Source organism: Rhododendron vialii, chromosome 13a, assembly GCF_030253575.1.
Source record: "Rhododendron vialii isolate Sample 1 chromosome 13a, ASM3025357v1".
Lineage (NCBI taxonomy): Eukaryota > Viridiplantae > Streptophyta > Magnoliopsida > Ericales > Ericaceae > Rhododendron > Rhododendron vialii.
Window position 1 is genome coordinate 33556983 of NC_080569.1, and position 13785 is coordinate 33570767.

General features: G+C 39.7%; 1 protein-coding gene across 6 annotated transcripts in view; it reads left to right on the forward strand.

Moving 5' to 3' along the window:
* The window catches only part of LOC131313740 (callose synthase 9), a 60233-nt gene that overhangs the window by 16592 nt on the left and 29856 nt on the right, over positions 1-13785 (forward strand). For all 6 annotated transcript variants that reach the window (XR_009196295.1, XM_058342227.1, XM_058342228.1 and 3 more), the window contains 12 exons: positions 7-104; positions 238-355; positions 463-600; positions 1984-2060; positions 2130-2208; positions 2918-3040; positions 5423-5525; positions 5738-5861; positions 5977-6166; positions 6289-6341; positions 12229-12289; positions 12413-12494. Coding sequence is in view for 5 of the 6 variants with exons in the window: in XM_058342227.1 (XP_058198210.1) it covers positions 7-104; positions 238-355; positions 463-600; positions 1984-2060; positions 2130-2208; positions 2918-3040; positions 5423-5525; positions 5738-5861; positions 5977-6166; positions 6289-6341; positions 12229-12289; positions 12413-12494 (1246 nt within the window). In the remaining variant the exon portion in view is untranslated. The remainder of the gene's footprint in view (positions 1-6; positions 105-237; positions 356-462; positions 601-1983; positions 2061-2129; positions 2209-2917; positions 3041-5422; positions 5526-5737; positions 5862-5976; positions 6167-6288; positions 6342-12228; positions 12290-12412; positions 12495-13785) is intronic.

The following is a 13785-nucleotide window of genomic DNA, read 5'->3' on the forward strand; positions in this document are numbered from 1 at the left end:
CTCCAGAAATTGGATGAGGCTGCTGTGCAGAAAGTATTTCTGAAGTCTCTGGACAACTACATTAAGTGGTGTGACTATTTGGGCATTCAACCAGTATGGAGCAGGTGAGAAATTTCTATTTTGGGTGATTGGTTTTTGTTGTTTGCAAAATGAATTTGTATACAGTTGCTCTTGTGTCCATACACCGATTCAAAATTCAAAAGTCCATAATTGATAATTTGAATGGTTTTTGTGCAGTTTGGATGCTGTTGGCAAGGAGAAGAAGTTATTATTTATTTCTTTGTATTTTCTCATTTGGGGTGAAGCTGCAAACATTAGATTTCTTCCGGAATGCTTGTGCTACATATTTCATCACGTAGGCCAGCTAGTCTTGGATTGTATTGTTTGTGTTGGTTACATGCGTTTGTTGTAATTATGAAATCTTTATTTTTTAGTTATTTTTGTTCTATGACTGTCTAACAGATGGTAAGGGAACTTGATGAAATACTGCGGCAGGAGAGGCAGCAGGAGATTGCTCAGCCAGCCAATAGTTGCAAAACTGAGAATGGGGTGTCCTTCCATGATCAAGTCATATGCCCTTTATATGAGGTTGTCGCTGCGGTATGTTTGTGGCTACTATTTAATTATACACTTGTAATTTCTTTAGGTTTTGGAAAGGTGCAATACGGGGACTTCTGATGCCGTGGGAAAACCTATTTTTGCATTGAACTATAGTTAGTTCTCAGGGAGGGTTGATATATTCTAAACCTATGTTTTGGACTTCTTAGTGGCTTTGAGTAATTAGGCATGTGAAAAAGTTTGTTCTTTCTCTTTGGTAAATCACCTCGGGATGGCAATCGGGGCGTTCGGGGCGGATATGGGGAATTCCGTACCCGATCCCCGAAACCGAACCTCTACCCATATCCGCCCCGTTACCCGAACGGGGAGAGCAAAAAGAAACTATAACCGAACCATTCGGGGTTCGGGTAATCCCCGAACCAATTGGGTACCCGAACCAAATGACAACTGCTATGGGCAGATCTGAAAATTTCGTCCGATTTCAAGTTCTTGGAGTGGGTTCTGATCGATGAGAGAAGAAAGGAGTAACAGAGAGAGAGAGAGAAGTACGTACTGTTCGTATGTTTGAATGTCGCCGGAGCGGCCGATCTCCGAAGCCTTCGATCTGTGAATTTGACCGAATATTTTGCTTGACGACATTGGAGAAGGTGGGTGGGGGTGTCTCATGTATGTGTGATTGAGAGAGAGAGAGAGAGAGAGAGAGAGAGACGACGACGACGAGCGGCGGTGAGGCTGCGGAGGGTCGTCTGCAACGCAGTAAGAGAGGAGGGCGTGGGTTTGACTGTTTGGTAGGAATCTGTGGCTGTCAATTGTAAGCCTAATTATAAATAAAGAAAAGGGTTATCACACTCCAGGCCCTTAAACCTTAACACATGCAACAATTTGGTCCCTAAATTTTTAGACATATGCATGTCGACCACTGGACTCCTATACATATATATTTCGGTTCGATTCGGTTCGGGGATCGGTTCGGGGATCTGCTAAACCATACCCAAACCGATACCCGTTCGGGTATCCAAGGCCTCAACCATACCCATACCCACGGGGAATTTTTCGGTTATGGTTCGGGGAATATTTTCGGTTACGGTTCGGGTACCCATCGGTTCGGTTCACTTTGCCATCCCTAAAATCACCTTGTTTCTTTTTTAGTGGATGTGGGGGGCATTGTGTTTCTGTTTCATTGTATGTTTTACAAACTTTTTGACTCATCCCAAAGAAAGTAACACAGGATGCTATTCTCTTCCGAGAGAACCATGAAAAGAAATGCTCATGCGCTGTTTTCTTTCTTTTGTTGCTTTTCTCTTACCAATTTGTAAACAGAAGTATAGTGAAGTCTCTGCTTGCAACAACACTTGAAATACTGGTATCACCATTTTCTCCTTGCTCCTAAAAGATTGAAGTTTTTACAACGTTTCTGGCCTGCAGGAAGCGGCAAACAACGATAACGGGAGAGCACCGCATTCTGCATGGAGAAATTATGATGATTTCAATGAGTATTTTTGGTGAGTTCTATTATGGAATCTTTGTGTGTTTTAATGCTTTTTAAAACTCTTTTCCCTTCTCGTTTTCAGGTCCCTTCATTGCTTTGAACTTAGTTGGCCATGGCGCCTGAGTTCACCCTTTTTTCTTATACCAACTCCAAGATCGAAGGTTGGCAACTTTCTAAGATGATAGTGCAATTTGTTGTACCATTTTATATATATATATATATATATATATATATATATATATATGTATATACACACACACAAATTATCAAGTGAGGGATCCCTCACTTTGTTAAAATGCGGGACTTTCATTTTCCGATCAAAATTTGAAAATCCGAACCGTTCAATGTGTGCAGAACGTGATTTTAAGGGTCCTCGCAAGAAATCAGCAAAAAAAATGACCGGGAAGGGCTTCATCCGAGCAGTTTTTTTTGAACCGTTCAATGAAAACTGCTCGGATGAAGCCCTTCCCGGTCATTTTTTTTGCTGATTTCTCGCGGGGACCCTTAAAATCACGTTCTGATCACTTTGAGCGGCTCGGATCATCGAAATTCAATCGGGAAGGGGAGTCCCGCATTTTAAAAAAATGAGGGATCCCTCACCGGAACCTGACTGCTTGTCTTTGCATTTCAGGTGTTAACGAGCATGAAATATGCTATGCTACTTCTGATTTTTTTGATTCATCAAGCCAGCATTAAAATTTTCATTTCCCAACTCCTGTTTATGTATATGCAAGAAAATTGTTTGCAATGTTTGGTGTTAATTGCTCATTGCACTTCTCATCCTATTGACACTTGCTTTAACGGTTTAGTATTGATTCTGATATATTTGGTTTGATGTTTTCTTGACTTTTTATGTATGTGTTCTTTCAGAATGTGCTTAAAGCTGGCAGCAGTAAACGTCAAGGGAAAACTTCGTTTGTTGAGCACCGGACATTTTTTCATCTTTACCATAGCTTCCACCGTTTGTGGATATTCCTTGTCATGATGTTTCAGGTGTGCCACTTATCATATACGTAATTTAGCCACTTCCCAAAGTGTTTTGGGGAGCATGGGTGTGTGGGTGCTCTCAAGGTTTGGTATACTAACAAGAGAACTTTCGTGCATACGTCTCACAAAATATGCTTTTATCTGTGTTATGTGTATGTTGGGTTTCTCCGTGGAATTTGTGGGTAAAAGTTCTCCCCTCGACCCTATTCCCCTCAACCCTAAATAGGGTCTCCTAATTGTAGGAGAGGATGGAACCCTGAAAGAATGTAAAATGCATATTCTGAAAATTATAGGAGTGATACAGTGCAAAAAACATCGAAGATTGTATTAGAATATGCTAAAAAAGGAAATGTAATCGAATTTGCAATGATCTGGTACTTGTGAAAGATCCCGTGGCCATGACTTCAAAATCATGCGGCCGCTTGAATGAAGTGATAGCCATGACTTCCTAAGGTTCTAGAAGGTTCAACTCACGGTCACTCCATCTCGGGACAAATCAATCCGTAGCCGCACCAACGAAGTGGCGGCCGCGTCTTCTTTCCACTCCCAGTGCTCTAAAGATTATTCGAAAGTCTTTGGGTCCACTCCTTAACTCCTAAGGTCATCCTCATCATTCCTTGTTTCTGGCAGAATCTTGCCTTGCAACATGTGTAACTAGCTTATCATTACGGTTGCCCGGGGCAGGACTTGGACATTTACAAAGCCAAATTGGGGTGTTTACAATGAGCCTCAAGGGAATGCTACCCGTCTCTAACAAGGAAAGACCCAATTAGATAATCTGGGATATATTTTTGACACTTGACTATCAAAACTACCAAGGCCTAGAGATCCACTCCTTTCCTTGGAATGGTCTCCTATTTTGCTCTTTCTGCATAATCCACCGAGGCAAAATGATGCAGGTAACCAAGCTTTCCTCCTTCGCATGGTAATCACGGTGCTACATCTCCATGAAGCACCCAAGCCATCCCAAGCTAGGCATACAACAGGCTTCTATCCAAGGCTTCAATCCATAACTCCCTTGCCACATAAGATTGAATAAGGAGGTGACTAGGTGGGAAACCGACTCCCATAACTATCATGGAGAGAAACTACTTCTCAACTTGCCAAATGGTATTCTTGTTTCCCCCCCACCCCCTCTTTTTTAAAATAACAGGTAAATAAAATGAAGGAGCCTCTCCATGACAATGCCACCAATCTATCTATAACAAGGAAAGACTAGATTAGAGACTCGGGGATACCATACAAACACCTAGCTATACAGAATAACCAAAACACCACTCTTGGGCCTGGACATTTACTCCTAAGGTTATAATATCTCCTTTTCTACTCTCTCCAGATCATGCACACAAGGAAAATGGCGCCAACAATCAAAGCTTTACTCTTCCGTCTCTTGATTCTTGCACCTTTTCCAACTCGCCTACACTCCTTATATATAAAACATTGGCTCACCTAGAATATCTGCCCGTTAAGATTATTGATCTTCTTTATCTTTCTACGAGCCGCCACCATATACCGAAGATGCTTAGTTGGTGCACTCATCATCTAATCCCTTGGACTCCCTCTCGATGCTTGGTAGCAAGACGATACACCCCCTACTCCAACTCCCCTTATTTCCATAGAGCAAAGTAATGACCCAAAAACTAAGCATATTGTTTGCACCCATGTGGCTATGCCTCCTTGTCCAGTGCCAGTCTAAAGATGGCCAGGAAAGTTTCCCCGAGTTTTTCTTTGCTATGCCTCCATTGCATCTAGAGCGCCTATCTCCCTTCCCACGTGAAAGCTCACACATTTCACGAATTCCTTCCGTACTGACTGTTCCCTTTCCTATTCCCTATCATGAGATCAAGACTTCTCCGCAGTCAGCCAATCACCCTAACTATCACCATGTTCAGCCACCATAACTCTCTTTAAGAACTTATCCACAAGAACTCTGCATTCTCATACCCAACAACCTCATTTGATATTTTTAGCTGACTCACTCCCAAATCCTTAATTCCTACTTGGGCCGCAGATTGTGTCACAATCAACGAGATGTTAATTGACCTCCTTTCCATTTTTATTGTGTAAAACTTGGCCACCGACATCAGAGATATTAAGAGATGTTGCTACCATTCGCTAGCACTCTTTTCATGCTCAGACCCTCTTCATTTTGTCTCTGTCATCACTTCTATCACTTCTAATTTGTTGTGTTAATTCAACTGTATCATGTGTTATAGGTGTATGTTGGCGCTTTTGGATTGGTTATTGATCTTTTACATATGTCCTTTGGTGTTTTTTTTGATCAGCTTAAAATTTTTTTGATCGGCGTCCTTTGGTGTTAATGATTGGAAGTATTTGGTTAAATTTGTTGATGCTCATAGATATGAATCTTTGTTTCTATGTTTGCAGGGACTCACCATTATTGCATTCAACAAGGGAAATATTGGTGCAAAGACCATTCGGGAAGTTCTTAGTCTAGGTCCAACATTTGTTGTCATGAAGTTGTTGGAGAGTAAGTCTCTTTTTTGCCATGTTCTCTTGAGAAGAAGTCTCTTTTTTGCCATGTTCTCTTGAGAATCCTTTTTCTTTGTTCAGCTTTCTAAGCTGTCATTCTTTGTTTAGCATATGTTGACCATGAAGCAAGGAGATCACAGCTCTATCTTGTTCTCTCTGCTGCTCTGTTATTTTCTTTTAATTGCTGAATTTCATTGCTTTGTAATACAGGTGTTCTGGACGTTGTTATGATGTATGGTGCATATTCCACATCACGCCGCTTAGCTGTGACACGGATTTTTCTCCGTTTCATTTGGTTTACTACAGCTTCAGTCATCATATGGTTTCTTTATGTGTAAGTTGATTTTTTCATGATTTTGGATTTGTTAAGATGCTACTATTTTTATGCCTTGTAATTATCTGTAGTTCAAACTCACCCTTTTGTCTTTTTTGTTATACTCAAATTACAGGAAAGCTCTGCAAGAGCAGAGTAAATCAAATCAGGTTTCTGTGGTATACAAAATTTATATAATGGTTCTCTGCATCTATGCTGGTATCGAAATTTTCATTAGCTTCCTATTGCGAATCCCGGCCTTTCACCGTTTGGCCAATCAATGTGATCATTGGCCTCTAATTCGTTTTATCAAGTGGATGCACCAGGTTCATTACTCCCTCAACATGTTTTTATATATTTTTATCTATGTATTATTGTATTTAGCTTCTTTATTCGTCATTTTTTTTAATCTTTATTGATCTTCTTTTCCCTCAATTCTTATTTTTAGGAGCATTACTATGTTGGCCGTGGCATGTATGAGAGGACGTCTGATTATATCAAGTATTTCCTTATCTCTCTTATATAACGATGGATCTTATGGCCTATCAAGCATGAGTTCTAGACGCACCTTGAAATACTTCTTCTCAAGATCATTACATGTCTTGCTGTACTATGAACTGCTATTTTTGCTCTTTCTAGTCAGACTTCTATACTATTTCTTGTCATGCTCGGAAAATTAGGGTCATAAAATAAGTATGATGACGAGTAAGTAGACCACATATTGTATTTTGGAAAGTAAAGAATTTAGTGTAATCGGGAGCAGGTCTAGATTGCAAGGGGGCGCTCTCTCTTCTCTCTCTTATATTTGTGCTGGTTAAGAAAAGGTAATCAGTAACGAGGAGTTGAGGACCATGGCCTTGTGAAATGATCTTTGGAAGAATATTGACTACGGTAGTACTGTTATATGGAAGATAGTTATTGGATGATTGTCTTTTGTTTATTAGTAAAGGGGCTTCTAGGGGCTATGTGGTTATCTAAACAGCCTCCGCCATGCACTTCTGTTAGTGACTCTATATCATAACACCAACATATCCCCCCAAGTATGACAGCCTCTAGGCACTCTGTATGTGTGCCAAGGCTCTGAATGAGCGGCGTTTGAGCGGCTTTCCTCCAAAAATGAGTGATCGGGAACCTCACGTTTCATGGGGACCTACCTTCTAATGAGCAATCAGTCACCTCACCTCTCAAGGAGCGTTGAGCAACCAACCAATGAGAGACCATGCACCTAAACTCCCAAGGAGAGATTAAGCCGTGACTCCTAATGAGCAACCTCCCAACGATGTTGGATGCCTCAACTCCCAATCAGCAACCTCTCAATGACCATTTGGGCATCTCACATTCCAAGGAGGACTTCCGAATGACCGACCTGGCACCTCTGCGAGAACTCTTCCCGATATGTGCTCCCTACTTTTTAGAGAGTCAACTCCTATGGCAGTCTTGGAGCTCTATGAGTTCCAATAAGTTATCTCAAGCAACTCTAGCACCACTCTAGATCAGGAGCAAAGTCTAGATGCATTGCTTGGGACCAAGTTAGGCATGTGGTTTGGAGGCTAGAGTAGAGATTTGTCAAGGAGCTTGAGCCCACCATCGGCGACCTCAACTTTTACCAATCATAAAAGGACAGGGGCATTGATCAAGATGTCTTACATCTTTGAGCAGTATACCTAACATGTGACAACTACATGATATGACTTCTCTCAAGCTCTACCTGCTTAGGTTTGGCCCTTGAATCTCCTGAGCCAACAATGAAGGGCTATGTAGGGGTGGGGACATTACGTTGCATGTTAACACAACTCGAACCAACACGAGATTAGAGGGTTTGGGAAGACTACTTTTTGACACAAACACTAAAATATGGCAGGACTTGACGATATGATAATTAAATGCGATGGATACAGGCATAACTCGAGGACACTGGTAACTGTTTCATATTCATATTCTGTATTGACCCATTAATCTCCAAGTCCTTCATCTGATGCACTTAATCCTCCTTATATTTGCACTTCATATTTTCCACTATAGTTCGTTTTATACAAGAAGCTAGTCAAGGATTGTTGACCAAGACACAGGTAATGCCAGAGGAGCTGTGTAATCTATTATTGTTGTTGGATGTGGTTGGGATGCCCGTAATTGACTCTGAAATAACCCATTTATGAAATAAGAAGGGAGTTGTAAATAGAAAAAGAAAGACATACAACATATTTTCATTAGCTATCCCCCACGTGAGGCAGGCAGGTTAACAGCTGCACTCTCATCCGAAAGGGACATCACTACCCAAAAGAGAACTCTCCCCCCACCTCTCTCTCTCTTACAATGGGCAATGAAACTTGTTTAGCCCTCATAGAGCTAAGATTTCATCTCCTTGAAATGGCATTGATGTGTATTCGACAAACTTTGACATCCGCTGATCTGCTTGGGACAGCTTTCATATGGTATATACTAGGTACAATTTTTCCTCTCAACACAAAACACCAGCTCTCTATTCGTATATGACAAGATTTTCAGCAGAAAGCAAAATCAAACAACCGTATCCACTTGTATATTGTCGTATCCTGTAAGTATCCCCCACATCGTGCCGTTCGTCACAATCACCCACCGAAATTCATGGATAAGTGTGACATATCCCTTTATATAGGTGGGTCCAAGTTCCAACTAGGGGTGGGCATCGTGGGGCTAGTGTTCAAGTCGTGTCATTTTGGGTTTCATGTTGCCATGGATTCATGTCGGAACATGTGTTACCTTAAATGTTTTACATATGTTGACAGAAACCTACTCTGCTTCAAATCTCGTCACATATAGGTTGACCATGTTTAGCCAAAAAAAAAAACGTTAAAAGATCTACGAAATATTATACTCTTAACAATTTCATGCAGGAAAATGTATAATCTCATAACTAAATGTAACACTTTTACAATACCATCACAATAATCATGCAAATTATTAATCCAACAATAGCCAGTGACATTCGAAATGCCTTAAGCCATTACTAGACATAAATCTCAAGATCAATTACATCGTTGTAGGATTAAGTACCAGCAATCTTGAGTCCAGTACTTTTTGTCTTAGTTATGGCCATAGTGACGAGACTTATTCAAGATAGTTCCCTAGTGTATGGTATCACACTGTTTTGGAGGGTGAAACAAAAATTGTACCTAACACTACATTCGAAATTTGGAGTGAAGCTTCGGAGTTAAAATGGTTTAAAATAAGTAGAACTAATAACTAAATATATAGAATGTGGTTTCATGATTAATAATAGTAAAAGTAGCTGAGGAGTGAGGATAAAATAATAGTTAATTTCTACGATTGAGAATTTTCATTATCTAGGCTCAATGGTCAATATGGATGCAGTGGTTGGAGATGATGTATGACATCAAAGTTGGCTCAGTGGAAGCGTAGTTGTTGCAATCAATGCGATAGTACCAAGCATTTGTTGGAAGTTTCTTTTAATAAAAGAATTGCAAGGGGATGGTTGTTTGAAAAAAAAGAAACGAGATATTAGTACAAGTAGTGTATTTGAGATGTCGGTCCTTAGATGGATTTTCAAGACCTGAAAAGGTGGTATTAGAAACATTTTGATTTGTGAAATAGGAGTAGCAACACTAATTGAAGAAGTTTGGAAAAGAATAACTATAATAGAAGGGTTGATTATTTCTAACGAAGAAAGTGTAAGGTAAAGAAAAAGCAACATGAATAAAAATTATGGTGTGTACTTGAAAAATCACATTTGGATGAACAAATTTTCATTTTCGTTTCAGCGTAAATTTGTTAAATGTAACTGAACATGTAGCCCTTGCCAGAATGGAGGGACAATAAAGGAGTGAAGTGGCCAATCTCAATTGCTTGGGACGTAAGGTTTAGTTGGTTTGGTTGCGCAATGTGAATATAAGTGAATCTCGTTGCCTAGGTAGGAGAATGAGATAAAATGATATAGGTGAATGCAAAAACACTTATTTAAGTTACCATAGTGAAATTAATGTTCATGGTTTTTTAAGCCTTTATGCTTTCCAATTCTATCCTCTTCGTTTGAAACATTGGTATGGTTACAACTTTAGGAGCTTTCATGGTTAATGTGAATTGTACTAGAAATTGTGGATACTTTTGAGAACTATAGTTCATTATGCAAAGAATGGATTAGGCTTGACCATTTGAGTTAAGAAGTAAGATGGAAATTGATCACATTGAGTTTTGAAGTCTAAAGTGGCACAAATAGTAGTGAATTGAGGCAGGGGAAGTGATTTAAAGCATCCAACTCAAATCCAATTGTCAATAAGTGGAGAGGCCGCTCAGTTTATTATGCTAGTTTTTGACGTAATAAGTTACCAATGTTGGAATTGGACCAACTCTACCACTTTTTTGCACATTGACTTGTGATTCGCACATGGAGCGATAAGCACAACATCCGAAACAAGGTGCACTTAAGGTACAGTAATCAATCCAAATAGTCTTGTCCAAAAAAAATATCCAAATAGTCTTGTCCAAAAGCTTTCGAAAGGCTAGCTCAGATACTATGGTAGGGCATCCAACACTAAACCTATCGGCAATAAGTGGAGAGGTGCCCAGGCACATATACTAGTTGCGGAGGTGATAAGTAACCAGTGTGGGAAGAGCTCTAACAAGAAGAAACAAAGAAGAAGAGGTGTTCTTTGGGTGTCTTTTTTAAACAATTGGTGTGAAGTGCATAAGCTGAGGAAAGTTCTCTAAAGCATAATCCTCATTCAATTGAGAATTTGCAATTCTATGTTTTAGACTTGCTTGCAGTTCTAATCTAACCTATTAGGGCTTCTAACCCATCTACTTGTTCTCAAATTGCCCTCAAAGAGACTTGATTACATGATTATACCTGATCTCACTAATGATCACAACTACATTACTCTTGTACTAGGTTGTCAAATTGCCAATCAAATCGAGTATCGATCCTTTTCCGAATCGTGAATAGTAATGATTCGGTCCAAATTTCAAAAATACATTGGAAAATGTATCTATGCACCTACATAATAGAGATACATTTTAACATTGAACAATTTAAGCTTAAATCAATATTGAAGTTTGTTTTTTATTAGTAGTTAATGTCACGTCGTCTAATAGGAAAGGCATTTGTACATGATTTGTAGATAAGTTCTACAATAAAATGGATGTGTGCATATTGATGTTAAAGATTCATTAGAGAAATGAAGCTTAGCCTTAACAAAATACAAGTTTGTAGCCTCATAGGTACGAAACTAGCTTATATAGCAACATATGTGGGTTAGTTCTAGGCTCTGAGACCTTCCCTGGTCTATGATTTTGTGGATACAAGAATTAAAAAGATTAGCAAAACAAACCGAGCCTTATGTCCCAATCACTTAGGGTCGGCTACATGAATCCGTTTCCTCCATTGAGCTCTGTCAAGAGCCATTTGTTCACACAGACCCATTATACTCGTATCTTTGCGCACTACAGCATCTGATGCCAATTTAGGTCTACCCCTCCTCGTAACATTGCTACTTAGAGCTATCCTATCCGCTCTCTTAACTACTGCATTTTCTGGTCTACGGTAGATATGCCCAAACCACCTTAGCCTATTTTCCCTCAACTTCTCCTCTATAGGTGCTGCACCTTCCATCTCACGAACTGTTTCATTTCTAATCTTGTCTTGTCTAGTCTTACCACACATCCACCTCAACATTCTCATTTCCGCTACTCATTTTGCTCACATGTTGTTTCTTAATAGGCCAACTTTCTGTCCCATAAAGTATCGCTGGTCTTATGGCAGTTCCATAGAATTTTTCCTTCAATTTTGTGGGTACCCTCTTGTCACAAGAATTAAAAAGATTGATTTGTGAAATTAGTGAAAGTGGTTTCATATTAAGTCAAAGCAACAATTGTGATAAACCTTGATTCACCTATAGATTCATATCATTTTTGCGTGAATCGTGAATCGAATTGTGAACCATATGATTCACCACTGTTTTTGTGTAAACCTTGATTCACCTTTAGATTCGTATCGTTTTTTAGAATCATGAATCAAATCGCGAATCATGCGAGTCTGACAACCCATGGTACTGGTTCCTAAAAACTTGATTACAAATTTAACCTGAACATGTTGGTACTTAATCCTAAAAACTTGATTACAAAAACCTGAGCATGTTGATTACAAATTAGACTCAATTATTTGATGCAATTTTCCAGTCAGGTGGCTTCGTGACATCTAGTTTTCTGGAAGTTCTAGTTACTGTTGTCATCATTTTTAATCATTCCTAAGGACTTACCCAAGAGCTATTTATGATCGGTTCTTCAGCAACATTAAATTTTTTTCAGCTTTAGTTCTTTTGTACTCCTTTCATTTACTATCTAAGGAATCCAAAGGCCTTGAAGGTGGCTTGACTTTTGTACAATTGCAATGCAGGTATGCGATCTTCTGGCTTTTTCTATTGGGTTTGAAATTTTCCTTTGCCTATTTCCTTTTGGTATGTGGCTTTGGTCATTCTGTTTACTTGTATTGTTACAGATCTTCTGTGTATGTTCACAACATGAAGGACTGATTTTTTTGATGATGTGCTGATTGCTGAACATTTTCTTGGTTTATGCAGATCAAGCCCTTGGTAGAGCCAACACAGCTTATTGTGAAGATGACTAATTTGACTTATTCTTGGCATGATCTTGTGTCTAAACGTAAGCAATGAGCTTGATTCTGTGATCAATTTTAGGTTTTATTAGTATTACTAATTCTGATTTTATTTTACTTTTTGTTTTGTGCATTCTGAGAGAATCACCAAAGTGAGGCATTGCTACATTTTGTTTCTATTTTGCTGCTAATTTCACTTTCTTTCATCATGGATGTTTGAGTTGCTATTGCTAATACAGTCAGTTACATGCAATGCACATGCCACAACATCGGTATAGTACTATAATGAGTTTTAGAAATCGACCTTGGATTTTAACATACTGTTGATTGCAGACAGCCATTAGAATAATTGATTGGTGGATTTTGGGGTTGAATAAATTGAAAGGGAACATCAGAAGTTGCAATGTATTGGTAGAGTTAAGAGATTGAAAAAATGGACATTGGAAGTTTAAAAGATCAATCCAATTAATTTGGTGTTGATAGTGAAAAAAATGAGACCAAGAAATGCATTAGTGATGTATTGGTGTGGGTGGATGAGAGGGAGGAAGAAGGATTGTGTTGGACAAGAATTCACCTCAAAGAAAAGGAGAAAGAGAAGACCAAAGCTCTAAATTTATCCAACCGCAATAAGAATACTTATCATAATGTTTTCTACCCTCACATTGGACTTGTGGAATTAATTTGCGACATTTCCCCAAACATGAGGTTAATGGACACCTTGGACACACAGAAAAGAATCGCGAATGGTCCACGCCGTGTCAGGAATGGGTTATTGGTGACTTTTTGACGTCTTCTTAGACTCCTTGATATCCAAATGGGAATAATATGATTGTCATTATTTCTCTACAGTCTACACCATCTTCCTAGGTGAGAAAGAACTTGTCCCGAAGTTTCGGTTTATGATGCTTTAGCTAGTTTTGAGACCAAGTGAGTGATTTAAAAATTGTGACTAGGCGATCGCCTAGGCATGAGGCGACCCTATATCGCCTCAGAGGTGTGAGGCGAGGCTAGGTTGCATGAGGCGTCTCGCCTAGGTGTGAGGCGTGAGGCGCCTTAAAAGCTCGACTAGGCATCGAAACCTTATACCCAGCCTTCGTCAACCCTTGTCGGCGCCTGTGCAGCCCTCGTCGGCGATCGAAACCCTTCGAAACCTGACACCCATCCACCGCCGACCACTTTCAACCCTCAAAACCTCACACCCAGTCAACGTCAACCCTCTTCTGTGCCTGCACAGCCCTCGTCGGCAATCAAAACCCTTCGAAACCTAACACCCATCCATCACCGACCTCTTTCTCTTTCCACCCTCGCCGTCCACTGGAAAATGATTTCCGACCACCA